The 22049-nt window shown below is 36.1% G+C and overlaps 1 protein-coding gene across 11 annotated transcripts in view; it reads right to left on the reverse strand.

The window, feature by feature from the left end:
• nAChRa6 (nicotinic acetylcholine receptor subunit alpha 6) overlaps positions 1–22049 on the reverse strand; it is a 96247-nt gene that overhangs the window by 33434 nt on the left and 40764 nt on the right. For 5 of the 11 annotated variants that reach the window (XM_021346425.3, XM_021346419.3, XM_038010783.2 and 2 more), the window contains 2 exon segments: positions 11143–11282; positions 4274–4318 (listed from right to left, as the gene is read on the reverse strand). In XM_021346425.3, the coding sequence (XP_021202100.1) occupies positions 4274–4318; positions 11143–11282 (185 nt within the window). 11 annotated transcript variants of the gene reach the window in all.

The raw sequence follows: 22049 nt of genomic DNA on the forward strand, positions 1-22049 counted from the left end.
AAGGATACCATTATCAGAACTGCACTAAATTGAAATGGGACCACACGGAAAGTATCAGCTTTCTAATAAAAAAAGAATCATCAGAATCGATTCACCCAGTCAAAAGTTATGAGGTAACAAACATAAATAAAAAACATACAATCGAATTGAGAGCCTCCTCCTTTTTTGAGGTCGGTTGAAAAAGAATATTGTTTTCTCAAGTGTATTAAAAATCCTTGGAATGCTTACAAATAGGGCTTATTGAACTATGACATTTAGTTTGAGATGTTCGTTTCGCCCTAATTATGCGAGACTTAGAGAAATTCTGTAATTGAATATTAGGTATTTGTTGTACAAAAGGCATCCCATTACGTCGTAAATAAATTAGAAATTATGACACAATCGTTTCTTGTAAGATCAGCTGTTCAATCAGGTGATTAACACTAAGCTTGTACTGAAAAAAGAGATGTGCCACCATATTGAAAGTTGATCTACATAAATATCACAATGAAAATAAACATTATTTAATTTCAATACTCGCGGAAAAATGACATTTTGGCCTTTGACATTATTCCATTGAAACTAATGAAAAAAATCCCCTCGTAGCCATTAATTGAAATCGTTCAACTAACAAAATAATTCCAAATTCAAAATACCATAATTCAATTCAATATTTTCATGATTCACTATTCAAAATCACAATAAGATAGTCATTACTATTAAAATATTAAAGTATGATTGTCTCTTTCTCTCATTAGTACAAACTCCACGCGTGAAAGAGACTATTAATGTGCATTGCGACTAGATATGAGTATGATTCATTTGTAGTGAGTACCTACTGTACAACTTTCAATATGGTTACTAGAAACACAGGGCGAATACAATAACGTTCATGTACGCAGCTTGCACGATAACCGAGGTTTGTACGAGAAGGGTTGCCAGAGCCGAAAATGTAGCTTAATCAATTTTTATGCTGGCAAGGCCTCGAAACGGTATACTAAGAATTATAATTGATATTTGTGTCCAGTACTTTGCGAGTATAAGATTGGAATAGGCGGATTTTACATGTTAAATTAGTCGTGGAGCTATGCCACTTCCAACAGGTCGCCAACCGTGAGCACTCGTTGACAGCGTTCACTTAGGACTCACTCATGACACGAACGGGTCACAAACACACCTGTGAAGTAGTTTGTGTTTCAAAGCATTATGAGAAATTCATATTTTGCCAATTATTTATTACTCATAAATATTATTTTCATTACAAAAGGAAAAAAATACTCTTACATAATCTAAATTGTGTTATAAAAGAGCATGTTGCCAGCCCAGACGATAACATATAATAACATATTTATTGTTTCGAAACAATCTTATTTGCCACTTTGAAGTTATTCCTAATAAATTGAGACTTCATAACCTACCGAGCCAAATTTAAAAACAAACTTATATACCATTTGCAAGTGTCGTTTCAAAATCTCACAATTGACTTGAATGTTTTTTAGTCTGGCAACCCTGAACTTCACGAAGCGCGAACTTAGTACCCCTATCCCGGTAATATTGCGAAAGTTAAACGTACAACTTTGCTATTATGAACGTTACACTGTCTTCGCTACAAATACGATGTTAGAACGGTCCATCCTTTTATTGAATTCTATTGAAACTTAAAGCGTGGTTGCAATTTACGTATGTGATGACAGCGCACAAAACTTAACCGAAGTAATCGGTAAAAACATGGCCTCTATACCTATGCTACAGACCTAATTTTTTTTTTTTTTATGTTCATGAAAAAACATGTAAAATATTCCTTTTTAGCTATCTTACTATCCAGCAAAGATTACATTATTATTAATATAAAAAAATATTTTTTAATTAATGAATATTTCAAAACAATTATGTGAATTCACGCCAAAGGTATTAAAAACATAGATGCGCCTTTATTATTTTTGTTTAACATGACAATCGGCTTTTATTGGTTCAAAAATTGCTAGTAACATGGCTTCCTTTATTAAAAAAATATCTTCGCATCTCGCGGCAAATATTTCGGAGAAAAAACAATTATTTTATTGAATGTAAAATTTTAGACATGATTGATGAAATTTTGCTACTTGAATGATCGCAAAATGTGGACTTCCAAAAAAAATTGAATTAGAAACTCTACATTAAAAATATGTAATAATTCAGCCTTGTTTGTTTACAATACAAAGATTACTTCAATGTTGTTTATTTTTAAAAGGCTTCAATTTCAAGAGAAATCAACAAATATTGAAATACTTCAGCTTAAGCGCTAGGTACTTCACTAAAAAATGTTACTCTACTTACAATAAACTAGACATCTTAGGTATTTTGTAACTGATTTTAAAGGTATGTTACCGCGATATAAAATGTTCATGACATTCGTATCGAAATTTGAAGCTAACTGATAAATACATATGTATTTTACTATACCCAGTTTATTGTACACAGCATAAATAGTTTTACATTGAAACTACACAACGACAAACAAACACAACTGCATTACGACACATACGAACATGCACACGTATCATGCTTAAATAAACATGCCAACTGTTACCATTTCTTATGCCATTATGCACAATACATAACCACCTATACATAACATCTAGTTTCTAGAATTTTCTTGCAGGGAATTGTCAAACATGTATTTAAATTTCCGTATCTCTTTTGAAGGTTCTCGGGGGAACTACTTTTTGGGTAAGATAAAGCTGCCATATTGGTAAATGCTAAAAGAATTAACTGTTTAAATAAACTTAGATAACATACTTTGAGTTCTTTTTTTGTTTTTTGTTTTATTGAATTTTTATAAGTATGTACACTAAGCTTTCTTATTTATTAAGTTTTCTTTTTTAATATAATTGAAATAAAAAAAACAAAAATGTCAAATAAAATACTAAAAACAAATACGAAAAACTACTTCGGTTTTAAAATATACAATTTACAAAATAAAACTCAATAGAACGGGACTATTTACGTGTCTATAACAAAAAAAAAAAAAAAAACAGGGCTGTGCTTCGTGTGGACCGCACAAAAAATGTAAACGAGATAATATTATATTAAAAATACAAAAATTTATACTTTTAATATTTAAAAAAAGAATCATTAAAGTTTTGACTTTTATATTTTATTAGTTTGCAGGCAATCTAGCATAAAGTTTTCTGTGAAGTTTAACTCATTAAATTTTTCGTAATCAAATAATTTACCATCGCATTCCAGGGCCATGCAGAGAATGAAAACACCTATATTCTCGGACACAGCATAAACAAAACCATAACAGCGTCGGGTGGTGCACAATCATCTTATTATATACAGTGTACAAGTATATACCAATCATATACAGTGCGTTACAACCGATAACAATTTCGATCAACATTTAACTCTCTCGTGCGTGAAATCTTTATTCAAATATTTACAAATGCATTTGCACTTTATGCTGTGTAATTGGCATTAATTATTCTTATCATTTTATTAATTGTTATACGTCATTCGTTAGAACACATTGTTAGCATACGCATCGCGAACTAAGCGACAGTTATTTGCTATGGTGTTTGTGTACAAACAGACAGTTATCTACTCGACTGTAAATGCGTTCATGTGGAGATTTCAATGAAGATGACTTTGAAGCGTTTTCTTTTAACGGATCTAACTACCGACCAGACTACAGATCGAGCTTCTCTTAAGGCACCCAACACCGATGCAAACACTGCCGCATATTTCCCAACGCTATGCGTTTATTACAAAAATTACAGATAAGAAGATAGAAACTAAAACAAAAGAGACAAAAGAGTTCGAAAACAGAATGTAACGTCAAAAACAGAACAAATAAGAAAGTAGAGAAACAGAGTCGAAACATAAAGGAAGGAACTTTTAGTGTTATTTTAGTTTCGCTGTTTAGTCACACTTACCAATGACAGCCATATATTGGTTATAAGTAGTTGATTCTTCTCGTCCTACCGGGTTAGACGATGTCAACAAAAACAGAAAGGGCGCAGTCAGTATGATGATCTAAACCACAGAGGGGTGAGCGAGGGGCGAGGTCCCCGCGCGGGCGGCTCGCCCCTCGCCGACACAGACTATCATCGTACAACAACGCAACACCGAGACTCCATGCGACAGCTCTGCCGCGGAGGCACCCTCGACCCGCCCGCCTCCTGAAACCCGTGCTTTCAAATTCGATAATTTCATAGGTGCAATCAAAAATAGTGCTCACAATGCCGACAGTTACCGTGTCGATTGCGGGGGGCGGGACGGCGAAGGGCCCGGCCCAGCTCCTACAACTTACCAAGTTTAGCCAGACGTTCGTGGTCAGGATTTGATTTTTCTCATCCTTATTTTGTTAAACGAACGCGCGGCGACGCAAGAAAGGAAGGACGAAAAAATATTTATAAGATCAACAATGAATTGCGAGGACTAGACACACGCTTGTGTGCTGCTGCATTAGCTCTGAGGCCCAGACACGATTTAATCCATCCGCGATATCTTTAGTCTCGGATAATCCTCTTTGTGACAGAGTATCGTACGGTCGAAGCAGTTAAACAGTTATTACAGCCAACGAACGACAGAGTTTGCTTGATGAATCCTTACTCGGAACAATTAATTTTAGCCCGATAAGATTGAGCGGTGTGAAAACAAACACAATATAAGCTGCCTCGATTTACAAATAATAAAGAAACAAAATAAATCAACGAAACATTTTGTAAGCGCTTAGATCGATATACAATTACGGTTGCAGACATCGTCTCCGATGCCTCTTAATCCTATTACCTTTTTACGAGCCGGGTCGTATTCTATTGTGGAGTTAATGGAAAAAGCAAATACGTTTCGCGCCTTCTGACTTACTTTAATTATTCTACCTTCTTGTTATCCGGACCGAGCGATAATTAAAGACACATTTATACGAGGCGTTTTCAAGATTTTATACGCGTTTGTAAAATAAATATTACGATAAATCTTTCAAATTTTGTCATATTTTTATGTTTCAATTTTAATTGTGTTAACCTATGTTATAATAATGTAATGACAAAATTTGTATACGTTCCCTGTTGGACAATATTTATTGATATAGGTACTGAAAATCATACAAGGTTGACTGGAAGTGATCAGTCTGAAGCTTCTCCTCTGCTGTTGCACTTAACTTTTTATTTATTGTATCGACATTTTTGAACAAGCTTATGGGCCAGCTGAGCGCCCTTTTTTCCTTCTTATTGCCCTTATAGATAGACGAGCATACTGATGTGAGTAGATACCGTCGCCCGTGGACGTCAGTAATGCAAAGGGCTGTCTACCACTGAGTACTCTCCGCATGCCTCATTTCAAGAAGGACATGTCATAGCGCTTTGGAAACATCGTGGAGCGAGTGCATTCCAAAGCAAGAAATATCTTTGGAAAAGCAGTGTGGATAAACGCACAGTGGCTCAATGGTAAAAACGAGATGATGAGATTCATTTCAAACAATTCCTTAGAGCATGGAAGACCCAGAGTTTCCAAATTATCTGTGTGAGCGCAGTAACTCTAAACACACCCTCAAAATTAATTTAATTACTTTAATTTTTGTAATTCGCGTGGTACTTCGCTAATTTCTTGGTATCTGGTTTCTGATAGATGTACAATCTACCTATAAAATATTATATATCTATATACCAGACCCTAGTATATTATAATATGAAAAAATATTTAAAAAAGTTATCTAATTCAACAACCTTTACTAAATGTATAAAAACCACACTTTGAAAAGAGTAAATAAAATGAAGCACTCAAGAATGAATTAGCGAAAGTTAGCGAAGACTCGAATAGACATTTCCATTCCAATAGTGCTCCATCTTGTACGTCTGAGTGACTTCAAACTTACTCAAGTTGCGTTTAAAGTGCAAGCAAAAGATCGAGACATTTTTATAATAATTTAAAACATTTTATGGCGACTGAAAATATTTTTACAATAGTTATACGTAACTATTCGAATTGATCAACTAACTATTGCGACCACATCAAACGCAGAGGCACGGCCGAGCTGATAGACCATCTTGCGTTTAGAATAAGCCGGATCCCATAGACAACAAAACGTGATTGCAGCTGAGATATTTTAAATAGAAAATTATGCAACTTATGAAAACTGAACATGATTTTATCGGCATAAATAGTCAAGAAGATAGATGGGGGTGTATTAGTAGTCATTCGGAGATAGAGGTCGCATATCCTTATGGTTCCGTAGACTAATAGATGGGATATACGACTAACATTTTCTTACAACTCTAGATCGAAAAGCAAAGATAGCCTAGTCTGATACATTCATAATTGTTCTATGCCTATGCAGACAATGGCAATAGAACGCGACCTCAAATCTTAGGCCAAACTGCATAATCATTATGAACCACTGACACTCAATCTTGTAGATCAGCGCTCTTGTTTACAATGCTGTCAAATTTGAACGTTTGGAGAGCTCGGACGCTAAACTGGATATAGTCAAGACTCGACCCTCCTTTGTGTGCTTCAACTTCACTGGGACAAAGTTTGGTTTCAAAGCCGCATCCAAGCCGTCCACGATCTGACTATTAGGGAATAACAAAAGTTTTGCTGGGGGACGTGACTTAAAGGACATCATTGTTATTGTTACTACGAATTGTTACAGCCAACGAGGAAACATCATCGAAATATGCATACATTTTTGAAAGACAAAACTATTGTAGGTAATACTAAATCTAGATTGATATTGTTACGCCGGTAAGAGTAACGCCATCTATCGCCGAATGGTCGAACGAATATCGAAGGATCTAGTAGCATTTAGAACGCTCGAGAAGTACAACGCCATCTATTGTCAGATAGCGGAAACACACAATACTAGACTTCTGTGAAATATTCTCGAGGATTCTAGGGATTTCGTCTCAACTATAAAAGCGTTGCAGAGATGGCACGCAGTCAGTTAGTAATCAAAACTACTCGAAGCGAAACAGCGAACGGATCATCTGAAGCGAAGCGGTAGAAGTGAATCAAGAATTTTAAAGTGTTTGTGAAGTGTTTTAAATGTTCTAAGTGCTAATACAGTTTTTAAGGTGTACTTCGGTGGAACATTCATTTATACCGAACCTCAGCGCGTAACAAAATCACCATTTTAACTGTTTCTGGAATTTATTATGTTTAAGTATTTCTTTTTCGGTAGCCGAAGAGATATGTACTATGTTACTGGTGGTAGGACCTCTTGTGAGTCCGCACGGGTAGGTACCACCGCCCCGCCTATTTCTGCCGTGAAGCAGTAATGCGTTTCGGTTTGAAGGGTGGGGCAGCCGTTGTGACTATACTGAGACCTTAGAACTATATCTCAAAGTGTGTGGCGCATTTACGTTGTAGATGTCTCTATGGGCTCCAGTAACCACTTAACACCAGGTGGGCTGTGAGCTCGTCCACACATCTAAGCAATAAAAATAAAAAATAAAAAAAATGTGTAAGATTTTATCTGAGTCATCAGCCGAGTGAGCGGTTTAACGACGAATAGAGTAAGAGCACAGCCAGCGAGTTCCTGTGTAAGTCGTCATCTTCTTGAACACGTGCAAAAGCAACTTTGAAACATAATTGACTTGACACGTGCCCGCTATTCATTGAATCGCCGTTAAATTTCAAACGGATTTTCCGAACTTACTTGGAAACGTTTGAATTAACTCGTATTTTATCAGTCTCGATTCTGCTAACGGCACTTTTGTCCGCGTCGCCCGGAACGCGATTTTTCACGGACATTTCAATTTCCGCGACTGCGGCCCTGGATCGCTCTACCGATTTTTTTCCTCTCTCAACGTTTTAGCGGTCCCGAAGTCATTCTTTAACCGTCCTCACAGTGATTTGTTGTTTGGGCTCGAATTGTTTTGTGTTTTTTTTTTTTGAGATGCATTGTTTACAATTTTTTATAGTTATCTTTGTGAACGATTATTTTAATATGGACGTTCATAACGATATAACGATACTTATGATATTGTATGTACTGATTTAAAAAAAAAAATATTTTTTTATGTTGGATATAAATTTAATTTTGGATAAGAGAAAGCCCTAATTTTTTTTTTTTTTACATAGAAGGGCGTATGAGCTCACGGTGTGATGAAAACTGACATGTATTTATTGAAGAGTAGTATCGTATGTTCGTTTGAACGTCCGGATTTTATTTTTAATACAAAGTTTTTTGTCTCCTAACGTGACGTCACGAAATATAGCTACCGGTAAAAAAAATGATATTCTATTTAAATACAATATTTTTTGTTTATGATTATTTATGCTGATTTACTGATCATTTAAGCACAAGCATACCAAGGGTGCACACTTAAATTTACTCGCATTCCGTAGATTGCTCGCCGAACAAAATTGTCCATTCTCAAAGAGCTTCCCACAATAACTAGCCTGTCTACTATATGCTATCAGCGTATAATTAACTGCTTTGAATAAATTATTCGCAGAAACCTAACAATGTCGAAAAGCTGATAGTAATAGACGATGTAAATGGAAAAGGACCACATTCTCGATCACTTAACCGTTGGTCAAAACTGATAGCATCACTCACCGACGTGTCTAGACCTGCAACACTGACTGCCGAGGCAAGTAGAGAAGAATGTAACGTATGGTCAGAGAACAGACTTCAAACTAGACACGACATTCAGCAATGAAGATACTGACTCGAAAGTTTTTTTTTATTTAGTGCTTAGATGGGTGGACGAGCTCACAGCCCACCTGATGTTAAGTGATTACTGGAGCCCATAGACATCAACAACGTAAATGCGCCACCCACCTTGAGATATAAGTTCTGAGGTCTCGAGCATAGTTACAACGGCTGCCCCACCCTTCAAACCGAAACGCATTACTGCTTCACAACAGAAATAGGCAGGGTGGTGGTACCTACCCGCGCGGACTCACAAAATTTCCTACCACCAGTAAAATATAAAACGTTGCTAATTACTTCATTAAATACGTTTGTTTTGTCTTTCGCGGTCAATAGTCTTTCTACTCTATTGTATTCAAAAAATTTGAACCGACAAGACTGTTCCAAAACTTAAAAGCTTCCCGCACCATTAAACATGCCACATCCGAGACCGTATGCAGTCAATGTTTGAGTAACGTCAGTCGTAAAGAGACCTCAAGCTCGTAAACCGAGACGCGTGCTGCCGAATCGTAAAACTTGCGCCACTTAACACCGCAGCCACTGGTTATTGAGTTATTTGCATGTAAATTAAATCAAGATACCACCACCGGCCAGTTCATGAATCAAGGAGCCAAAATGCATATCACTCTATACCGGACATAAAAATCAGACTGGTGATAGGACCTCTTGTACTGGTGGTAGGACATCTTGAACTAGTGGTAGGACCTTTTGTGAGTCCGCACGGGTAGGTACCACCGCCCTAACTATTTCTGCCGTGAAGCAGTAACGCGTTTCGGTTTGAAGGGTGAGGCAGCCGCTGTAACTATACAGAGACCTTAGAACTATATCTCACGGTGGACGGTGGCATTTACGCGGTAGATGTATACGGTGGGTGTCTATGGACTCTGGAAAAGGTGGGATAAAATTAATAATGTCAATCCAATACACTTGTAGGATAATAATTTTAAGCCCAAGGTAAGTTCTCAACAACGCAATTCAGGTAAGAAAAGCTATGTTAAGGGAGAAGTAGGTGTAGAGGTTTCAAAAAATTCAAATTCTTGTTTTTCACAATTCGATGGTAGAACTATAAAAAAATATATTCTTAAAATTTGAAATAAAAATTCCATGTTTAAAACTACGTAAATATTAATGAAAAACGCCGTTAATCATGAGTTAGTTCAGGATTCATCAGTAAACTCTGTTTTCCGTCAGAATAAGGGCACTATGGGTTGTACAAATTAATATTTCATTAATCATTATTAATAAACAATTATATTCGAGTTTATTGCGATTGCATGCAGCAGAGATGCGAATGTTGCTATGGATGTGTGGAGTAACGAGAATGGATAGAATAAGGAATGAATGTGTTAGAGGAAGTGTGAAAGTGGCACCTGTGACAGAGAAGCTGAGAAGTGCGCCTTTGGGATGGTATGGACATGTGATGAGACGAAATGAAAATGAGGTTGGTAAGAGAATGTTAACTATGAATGTGGAAGGATATAGAGAAAGAGGTAGATCTCAGAAGAAATGGATGGATTGCGTGAAAGATGATTTGGCTAAGAGGGGAGTGAGCGAAGAAATGGTAAATGATAGAAGAGTATGGAAGGAGAAAACATGTTGCGCCGACCCCAGGTGACTGGGAGAAGGGCAGGATAATTATATTCAAGTTTAATTCTAATGATATCATATGGAATAATACATGTTGGATGGATGTTATTATATCACTTAGTCCTTTAAAACGCTCAAAGCCACAAGGTCAGTAACAAAATTATATTTAATACGGCTTCCTGTATATACGAATTTGTTTTTAGGGTTTCAACCTAGACATATAGGTATATGTTTAGAATTAAGACAAAACTGATTATGACCTGATTACCAACCGATTTTCCTTTTTTTTTTATTGGTAGCTATTAATGGAATTTAGTTTTACCGATAAAATTATGAAAGATTTTTTCTTTTTATTTACAAAAAAAAAAAAAAACATAACTTTAATGATAAAATATTTTGAAAGCAAAAAAACAGAGTCTCTCAATATTATTTGAGTCCACGCATGTCAACTTTCTCGTGTTCTGATCGAAACAAAATCTTTAGATAATATCAATTTGTACACACCATTAATCAAAATAGAATATTACATTTAACACACAGGTTGTAGATGAGATTTATAGATGAGAACATGAAAAATATTAATATTGACTTATTTAAAAACACGCTGAAAACATGAAATTTTAATGTTATAGTTTTTGTTCATGTGCATATTTGATTTAATTGATTTAACTGGAGAAATGCTCAATTATCTAAGCCATTTAAGATAAAATCAACCTTTTGACTACAAATTTGATGTCTGTCCCTTGAGGCTCAACGGTGTTTGGACGATTGTGGTCTTAGTAAGTGTAAGCATCATGTTAAACACATTAGTGTATTGGTTCATTACTAGTAATAATGACACTTCTATCAACCACACTATTGCCTCCGTAAATCAATCAAACGCGAACACCTCAAGTCCCGTCATTTCTACTGCACAAAAGATGAACACTTACCACATCTATGATTTGTTGCAGTGTCAGCCCAAAGCGTACCTCTAGGGGCTCGCTCTCATTGGCCACAGGACGCTCCAGGGTGTTGTAAGACGCCAGCAGGGCGTTCAGCAGACGTTTTTCGTGTGGACCTTGCTCCGACACTGGTAGAACAAGAACCTAATTAGTCCAATTTGTAAAGTATATGAAAAATGATCACTTCATCCCTATTTCATTGATTAGCAATGGTTCCAATTTTACATACAGGTGCTAGGGTGTACTGTATGCCCGAATTGGTAGCTGATCACCAGGCTGACCATTTCGGCCTCAACGGCGTTGTACTATACAATTTAGACTTAGACCAGATGTATCAAAGTTGTGGTGATATTCACATTTCAATGTCTAAGGACTCTAGTAATCACTAACACTTGGGTCACCCGTCTGTCCAATAAACAATTAATTTTCATAAAACCTAATAATTTTAGCAATATTGGAGGTTTTATAAACCATGTCCCATGTCTTACGTATTGAATGGTCCCTAACTCACACGTGTAGAGCCGAGATGTAGCATCAAGCAATTGTCAAGTTATAAGTCATATATCAGTTTCATTTCACATATCTACCTCTTATTCATCTTATTTGTGTTCTACAGTAAAATGATAACATTTTTTTTTCTATTAAAGTCCGTTAAAAGGTATCTATTTTTCTCCGTTACAATTCACCCTAAATTTCCAGTATTCAACTTGCAGAATTTTTCACGACAAATCGGACTAATCCGTGTAGAGACCACGCAAACTACGAACATCTGCCGCAAGAATAACGGCCAGATAAGCTGGTCATCCGACCACCTGAACCCGAGGATATACTTTCCATCCTCCCGCCTTAACCCAAAGCAATAAAGTTCATATTGAAACCGAAATACATCTCCTCCAGTCCAACAATAAACACTCATTTTCGGGGCTTACCACTCTTAGCGCTTGATGTATGGAAGCCAGAATGAGATGGTCAAACACAAGATTACTAGGATAAAAAAGGACAAGTATATATTTTTCGGTTACTGCTGACAAAGTCAGGTGATTTATAGAAAGAATTCGGCCCGTCCTATGAGACGAAGTTTCGCCTAATAGTTTACTGTGGGACATAAATATTTTTTATTAGTTCCAAGGTAAGCTTCCTTACGTCACTATCCATATTGTTAAATCTTTTATCACGGCCCTCCTATTGGGGTAACGGCTTGACAGAATAATGTATTTCGGCAACGGTTCTCCGAGAAACTTCGGGACATCTGCTCTCGATTTACAATCGTCTGAATTTGAAATTTGTTCCGTTTCCCTTCATCAATCATTTCTAACGAACTTCGTCTTTAAAACTGAGAGCACGGATTGTTATTATTCATTTATCATCGACAATAAAACCCAATTCAAATAAATATAAAAATGGTAAGTAATGTTTAATTTTTTTCAAAATTTTTTTTTTTTTCCAGAAAAAGCCGACAATAGAATATCTCACTTTATTTCTTTCATAAGCACAATGTGCGGTCCGCATCCTGGTCTTGTTCTTAAGCGGTTAAAATATAAATGAAAGCAATTGGGGCGTAAAGAAGTTTGACTTCGGAAATGGCCACAGCAAATCAAGATTCAACAAACTGTGTTTCTAAAGTTGTGTAATTGAAACAGACAAAAGGTACCTCTAAATCACTCCAAGGGTCGTATCTGGCATAGTATCGGGATCCCTCGAAGGGTGCGCGTAACCTCACTAATCTGTGGCGAGATTAGCGCTTTTACAGCTTAAGCTAAACGAGTTTTGCGGGTGTTGCCATCGTGCAGAAGATAACACAGAATTTCAGGAAAATTATTTGGCATTTTAAATGCTGTCGCAAGTTACCGAACATAATTATTTTATCATATTTTTTTTAATAGCACTCCAATAGAATCTGAGATAGTGTGATCACCATATTTATTGGGTACTAACAGTTTCCCCATTTAAATTTTCTCTTGACTTACAAACTGTCACAATTCGTTGACCTTACTCATTCATTCTATTTAATACAGATCAGGGACAATCTAATTAGCTTTGCTTCGTATTGGCACCAGAGTTATTTAAAAATTTAAGAAATTCGTTTAAGAGAGCTTAATTTTACGCGCGAAATCTATGAAACTGAATCATTGTATACCATTTAAGCCTGCTAACATTTTAGCGGCCATCTTAATTTTTAGAATTAGCGGCCATCTTGTAATATGAGTTTATTTATTTCGAAAAATCAAACAATAAACGAATATAACGCGAATCAAAAACCTTTGTTATTCTTTAAGGTCAGGATAACATCAACCGCGATATAAAGCGATAAAGTACCGTCGAAGAACAAAATTCAAATGCAACTTTCTTATCTTTGTTTGAGCCCTGGATTTCCGGTAACACAGGGGAGTCGTATGTATGTACACGACTACACACAGTCGACGGTTCTGATAATTCAGTATGTGCTCAGCGGAATTGGACGGTCGTTCTGTATTGCGCGAAGTGGCGTTTCGCTGGCGTACGTTGACGGGCGCTTAAGTCGATTTCACTTTATATAAACGTCTTTTAGTATTCCGTATGGGTTGTTAGTTCGTATTGTGTACTGCTTAAGATCGTTTAAGAATCTGTTTGGATGTCTAGATTTTGTGATTTTTATTTCATGTTATATAATATAGAAATCGTTAGAAAATAAGTTTTGAATTAACATTTAAATTTGTTACAGCGATTTTATTATTAGCATTTTTCTAATTAAAAAAAAACTCTATTGTGATACCAATATACGTATAATATATAATATATATATAAAATATACGTCCAAGGATTATCTTTTTGTATATCTTAATCAGTACAATAAAATAAAAAAATCGTATTTCAGACAATTTCTTCTGATTGAAATTCAAATCCAAAAAAATATTGTGTCCAACTTATTTTACAGCGTAAATAAAGTCTAACGACACTTAATCCATAACAGCCACTTCAGTTTTAAGGTTATGAGTTGCACAAAAGACTGTAACGTCTGGCTGTACGAGGACCGGGGCCTGTGCCTCGAGTTTTATTGCTTACATTAGACAAGCAATAACGGCTAATCCACGCAAGCGCTGCAGCGCTGCAGACAGTAATATTAACGCTTCGAGTGGACTGGCTGGGATTAATTCAAGCGCGTTGTTACTTTATTGGTTATGCACCGATTTTTTTATAAGTATGTACCACTTTCTACTATTATTTAAAAATTGGATTTGTTTTAATGGAATTTAAAGCTTTGTTGTTTATAAAACTATTATAATTTAATAGCCGATATAGACAGTTTATGTTTCTTCTTATAACTAACTGATCGTCCTACTGTTTCGTGTATATTTTCAGTATCACAGCACAAAATTTAAGCTAAGGCCTATTCCCTAAAACGTCCTAACGACATCTTGACTTGTATTTACTGCTACCAATACTCAATACCGGCTCATTCTGACTTTAACCCTCACTGTGCTACGTATTTGGTTTGGAAAGCCACAACCAATACTAGTTTTATATAATTGTCCCCTAAATTTGAAGTATCATAGTGTTTTGTTCAATTTTAAACAAAACCAAAAATACTTTAACAATTTAATATACGGCTAAACTAGTTACTCGAGACCACGAAAACAGTAAAGTAATCGAAATTTCCGAAACAATATAATAACAATAAAAAAACTCGAGAATAAACTTTAAAAGCATTTTCGATCTATCGTTATTATCAAACGACTATCCAAGCTTAGAATTAGCTTGTGCTGTTAAAAGAGCAAACGATTTACCTTAATCATTCTCACTGCCAACAAACAGGCCACTGTGTGCTTAGTGCGAAATTTTTAACGTTCTCGATAGCGTAAAAGTTAACTCAAACTTGTATGCAGGTGGAAATATACGTTTGCCTACTTTTGCCGCTAGGGGCGCTGTTCCAACTGTATACAAATATAAGTTAACTTTTACGCTATCGAGAACGTTAAAAAACTCGTACTAAGCACACAGAGCGATCGTAAAGCACTTGCAAACATACTTCCCTTTTCAGACGATTTCTGATAAGACAAAAATAAAACCTGAATGTGTTTTGACGTGACGAACGTCTTATAATTCGATTGAGCCGGCTGCACGCACGAAAAAATATGACTCATGCGGCGTTACCTCGCTCTTAGGCGTTCCATTTAAGGCTTGAAGTGCAAGCGAGAGCGCGCAACGAGCGACAAAGAGGCACAATCGGCCTCCGTGTTCGGCAGCTTCGACATATGTCTCTCTCCTACTTGAGTGAGCGATGCATCCGCGTGGACAGCTGCTATACAATAATACATTTACATGTTTTCGTCAAGTATGAAGTTCAGTGAAAAGTGAATGTGGTGTCAATTGTTTATAGCAATGACAATTGCGATAATTGAAAAATGAAACCATTCCATCAGTATTTTCTTATGACGTTGTCACGTTCAACTATCGTCAGTAAACCGACTTTACAGACAACCGATTTTTTTTATCTCATTTTCAAACTAGTATTATCAAAATAGCAATTAGGCTACTCTGGTCTCACCCTTCATGGCTTCAATTACAGCTTCATCGACATTTGGTCGTTTGGTCTATGTCTTTCCAATCTCGAATGTCTACGTGCCAGCGGGAAACAAAGGAGCGTTCCACATCCATTGTTCAAACAAACCAACCGCACTTGGACTCTTAGAGTCAGCTAATTAAACTTCTTATTTGCGCACGGCTGTTGATAATGTTAACGAGAACAGAGTGCAGGAGGCGTCTCAATGTATTCTGGTTATGGAGCAATGAAAAATACGTCTAATATAACACTATTTAATCTTCTACTGAAATAATCAAACTTTTCTAATATGTTTAATATCTGTATATTGGTTTTTTATTATGATCTTATATATATTTAGCATTTTCAAAGGTTATCGCCAGTAGCAGAACTTTTTGGAACAACTTTTACGGCTTAATCTCGTTATGATATTATTTCCGAGGACTTAAACACTACAGTTTTCGTGGTCACGGAAAACTGACCGTGAGTAACCGTCGTCAGATTAAATCGTAAAAGTAATATTAATGTCATATCTGTCATTCGGTCATTCACCTATTTGGACTCTGTTAACAATATTTTTGTACCTTGAATAACAGGCCTTTTCAATCAATCAATATTATTTTCGTAAATAAGTTCTGCTCAGTTTAAACATTATTATTAAAAATTTTCAGTTGGCAGCCTATTTAAAACAAACACCCCTAGCTACATCCCACAAAAATTTTATAAATACACCAGTAATATTTCATGAATTTCATGCAAACTATTAATCCCGACCGAACCATAAACTGAACCCTTCATGAAGGCATTCCCCGGTAATGGTCAATATACATTAGCCCAAAATGACCACCAAGCCTCAGGTGAACTACAACTCATACCTTCATAAATAAATAAGTACTTAATGGAAAAATAGTTTCCAGAGAGCTAGCGACAAATATAGTCATGTAACTAAGGTATCTACTTCTAAGGTATATACTTAAAGTAACACATTTTTATTTACTTTTTTTATGATTGAATTATTACTGATGGCCCTAAGGCCTTTCCAGTTTCACCAGGAAAAGTAAAAAAAGGCGCAAGGTCTTCTTTACATAGTCAAAAACCAAAATACCAACTCCAATGAAACACAAAAACATTTCGGAAATAGACTGGACTCGTGAACATTTCTAAGAATGGAGTAAAACGGTTTCACATTGGTAATAGACAGTGAAAGGATGGGAGGACGATATTAAACTGACGGCAAAGGAACTGGAGAAGAGCCTGTCTAGACACTTATCTCTGGAAAAGATTCGAGGCGTCCTTTGGCCAACGGTGCACTCAACTCTTGAGATATTATATAAATTATAGTTCTATTTATGAGCGCATGTGGGGGGATATGTGTAAATATTAGTGTACTATGTGTATTAGTATTATTGTGCGATGTTTGGCAGTTCGCATCATTGGCGATTAACGAATGAATTGGGTACCTGATTAATTTAGATATTAGCTTTAAAGTCTGACAAATTCTTTAAAGTCTGACTTACAACTTTAAAAGTTAACAATTATAATTAGTTGATTTTTATTGTGGTCCTCCGTGGATAAAATCCTTCTCTGTTTCCTAGTATTGTATTAGTATTATAGTATTTTATTGATCGCAACGATATAATCATTAATAATAACTAACTTGTAACAGGTATTTTCAATATCAGAGTGACATCTGGTCGGTTCGGTGATGTTAACTTCATTACATATTCAAATCTTGATCTTTATGTTTTTTTTTCTTAAATTGGTGAACGAACACACAGTCCACGTCCTGCGACGCCAGTCAAGATATGATCCTGGGTATTAAAAAAAATGCTATTTGATCCCGCGAGCGCTCCTAAAAAGTTAAATAAAAAAGACTTCACAGGTGATAAAATAGGTAGATTCTATTACAATAATAAAATATCTTTAAAAAATTAATATTCAAATTAACATTTTAATAAATGACAGTTATAATACAAACCAATTTGAAAATATACGTCTAGACCATTTCTAGCACACCCAGATTGCTCTACTGTTTGACTGACTCTATATTGCATAGTCAAGTCCAACTTGGGTTTAGATAATTGAGTAACCAAAAGTTTTGAATGGCATATTCGCGTTGTTATGTTTATGAGTTCTAATGGCAACCTAATACCTGATCGTCCATTACTTTCACCTATACCACGAAACTAGTATCCATAACAAGTTTATAACAAAAATAAAATCCAAATCTAAAACCAAATCTATTAAAGACAACTTCACAAATAAATAATAAGAATGAATCAATAAGGCTTTTCAGCTATCAACGACAAAAAATCACGAAACGATCACCGTTACACAGAGCTTCGTACAAAGCTCTGGGCTTGCAACGCTCGAGCTGTAACTAGGGCAGAAATCGAGGTAGTCCGTTACCATGGCAACGCCCCCTCTCGCCCAGGCTGTTGCTTCCAGCCCCGCCGGGGACACGCGATCGACTGATTGGATTTCGTGTTTGATACTGAAACATAAACGCTGTGTTTCTTCTAAAGTGATTTTATTTGATAATTTCTGTTAACGAATCCGAAACTAGAAAGACAAATAAATTTCCGTACTAAGAGTTTCAAGAGTAGAGTTAGTTATTTTTTAAGTTGCGTTTCACTCACTGGTGGTAGGACCTCTTGTGAGTCCGCACGGGTAGGTACCACCACCCTGCCTATTTTTGCCGTGAAGCAATAATGCGTTTCAGTATGAAGAGTGGGGCAGCCGTTGTTACTATACTGAGACCTTAGAACTTATCTCAAGGTGAGTGGCACATTTACGCTGTAGATGTCTATGGGCTCCAGTAACCACTTAACACCAGGAGGACTGTGAGCTCGTCCACCCACCTAAGCAATAAAAAAATAAAAATAAAACATGGATATATTGTGATGCTTATTTCACAGATTAACTTGATTTCAATCGATGTCTTAACCTTAGGCTCATCTACACCAATAGAAAAAAATCAATGATTAGAGAAGTAAAAGTGAACGGTAAACCATTTAGATGGTAAGGCAGGAAGGAAGGTAATCCAGGCATGCTAGGTGCTATTGTTATGGGTAAAAGACCTGGTATTTGGGAAGTTTTTTTGTTGTAGTACGCGTTCAATTCTAGTTAATAGTCTGTCGATCAGGCGATATTCTCACGTAAGATGTAACTCTCTGACATGACTTTTGTACGACGCATTGGTTTTAATAGCTTACATAACTCGAGCGTAGAGAACAGAGACTATTTCCGAACATGTCCTTACTAATACATATAATTTAATTATCAGATAATTCGTTCAGAAATATGTTTTGATAAAAAAACAATTCTCCCTAACTGCCGTCTGGTTCTAACGTTGATTTACGTCCAAAGCCGCTGTTCACGTTCAGTGACGACAGAACGCATGGTTGTGGCTTCGTATTCCTGCTCCAAGTGCCACTCGATCAGAAATGGTGCATGAAAAAGGACAGGACCAACCGAGCGATCGTGAAAGCCAACGCAGAACCCTAAAAGTACAACGCACTTTAATTTTCTTCTTAGAAAATCTGACGAGCTCATTAATAATGAACAAGCAATATGTGACTTTCGTTTAGTACTAGCGACCCGCCCTCGCTTCGCTTCGGGAACATTTAATTTTATTATTGATAGGCGAAGCCCGCCATGTTGCGCGCGCTACGACAATAACTGCGGGTGACGCTGCGGGGCGAAGCTAGTCTAAAAAAAGTAGCCTAAGTTACTTCTTATATCATCAGCTACCTATTAGTGAAAGTTTCATCAAAATCGGTCCAGCCGTTCCAGAGATCAGCCGGAACAAACAGACAGACAGACAAAAATTGTAAAAAATGTTATTTCGGTGTATGTACCGTATATATATATTCATTTGCATGTAGTAAAAAGCGGTTACTTCAATATTACAAACAGACACTCTAATTTTATCTATATGTATAGATTGAGGTTTATCGACAAATGGAAGATCTTCCACCGAGCGAGTGATATCGGTAGGCCGATAGTCTGAATGTTATTGTTCGAAACTTGTATATATGCAAGCTTATCTTTAAAATGTCGTAAGCGAGATTCAACTAATCTATCCAATTGTAACATTATCTTTCTACCATTAACTTGCAAATTCAACCTCATGTCTCAAGATGTGTAGCATTTTCCGGTCACTACTTAGCACGGTGGGCCGTATTCTCATTTACTCATCAACGCAGTAAAAATAACCTAATCGTAAATGCTGACAATTAAGCTCAAAGACATAATTCTTGATACATTTAAGATAAATTATAAGGATTTTTCCAGAAAACCATTAACTCGAATGTCGTAGTAAAAGCGCTGTGTTCACAAAATCTCGTCGCGGTATTCGCGGGAATGGCGCCGTAATCGTCCCATTACGGGCTGTCCCTGCAAACCCACTCCAAGCGGCACTAGGTTGTATGCCCTTCTATTACCCGACTAAAGATTTTTATGATTTGAAGAAAAGCTTCTTTAGACGCGATCAGAATAAAGCTTCCCGAGTGAACTTTAGTTCGTTTGTGTGCAACAATCAATATCAAATTAGTTATTGTAGCAAGAAGGAAGAATAAATGATTGTAGTGTTTCTTCTTTGAATTTCATATTTAAAACTTGCCTGTTACCTGTAATGTTCTGTGCTGATGTATAAGATGTCGGTACCCAATAAATAAATAAAAAAAAAAATACAAATCAGTGAACTTTAAAGATTTAGTGGCGATCACGGCAGAGTGGACGGTAACTACTACATAGGACATTTCATATTAAAAGAATCCTTACTTAATTCAACACAACATCCATTTTTCATTACGAAGCAACACTGTAGTATTACGTTACGTGCCGTCAAATAGATGAACTGCGCCGTTGACCGACGATTCCTCTGATCGAACCAATAAAGAAGTTGACACAGAACCGTAAGGCTGTATGTGCGTACGTCCATGAGAAATGACACCTATTTCTTTACGAGAAAAGGTTTCGTTCGACTCGGGCCGTTTTCTGTGATGAAGTTCCCATAGAATTGTTCATCTAAGCGTCTCGTGCTGTATTTCAAAGTTTTCGCAATCTGTATACCTATTAAGAATTTATGGATGTAATGTTTCTAGTCTCGTATCGACTACATTCAAATTCAAACCGTATTCCAAAACGAAAGAGCCTATATTTTTTTTTCAGTTTCGATTTTTTTAGCTGGTATTACCGCTTTTCTAGTTTGTGTACTTCCCGAGCCTATATAAATTTATTACAGCGACTGTAGAAAAAATCTGACCTGAAAAAATAACATGAAAACCTGAGAAAAAACCGGGAATTTAATAATTTTGTATACTGTATGACATCTCGTAAATATTAACTTTATTATTGTATTATAATATGTAGACGGCCAATGGACTTGTATCCGGCTAATTTTATAAACAAAAAAAAAAATTGTGTACTTACACTGTGTTATTACAGATGCAGTGCTTAAGTCGCGTGCGGCTACTGAAGTCTCGTGTTTTTTGCAGTGGAGATTACGTCTACTGGTATTTAATTTATATTTAAAATTACGTTTCTATTTTTATTTTTTTATTGCTTAGATGGATGGACGAGCTAATTGATAATTGAGTTCGTCCAATGTAAAAATATCGGGTAAGTTTTATTTAAATAATTAACGGAACAATAACCAATTTCTTTTATTAGGACTATTTAGTACAAAACGTGATATAATAGCGTAACATAAAAAAAAAAGTTTAAGGGAAACATTTCATAAAATACAGATATACTAACAGCTAAATAACATGTAAACGACAAAATGCTTCTGCGATTTCCCAACAATTTGTTTTTTTGTTTTAGGTCAGTCTACTATAGATCGCACGATATACATTTAAAAAAAAAGTCTACTTCAATAAATAATGTAAAAGTACCAACAAAACCTGAAAAAAATAAATTAAAACAGAACATTTAAAATTCATGAACTCAAATATTTTAGTTCACGACAACTGCTACGCCGTAGCACTCTACGCCGTAGCGTTGGAGCTGTAGTAATGTATTTTTGCAGTGAGCTTACAGTAACTGAGCTTGCATTCCGCTCTCATACTACAATTGACATAGTTACCTGAACTAGACGCTGCGTGTTGAAATTTATCTTTTTAAATGGGCGGTGAAGGGTCCTTGGTTTATTTGCTACTCTTATTGCTCTGCTTATTGTAATGGAACTATACCGGTAACATTTTCGAACTTGAAATATGTTTTATTTTTTTATTGCTTAGATGGGTGGGTGAGCTCACAGCCCACCTGGTGTTAAGTGGTAACTGGAGCCCATAGACATCTATGACGTAAATGCGCCACCCACCTTCTAAGGTCTCAGTATAGTGTCAACGGCTACCTCACCCTTCAAACC

The sequence above is a fragment of the Bombyx mori genome, chromosome 5 (genome assembly GCF_030269925.1).
Source record: "Bombyx mori chromosome 5, ASM3026992v2".
NCBI lineage: Eukaryota > Metazoa > Arthropoda > Insecta > Lepidoptera > Bombycidae > Bombyx > Bombyx mori.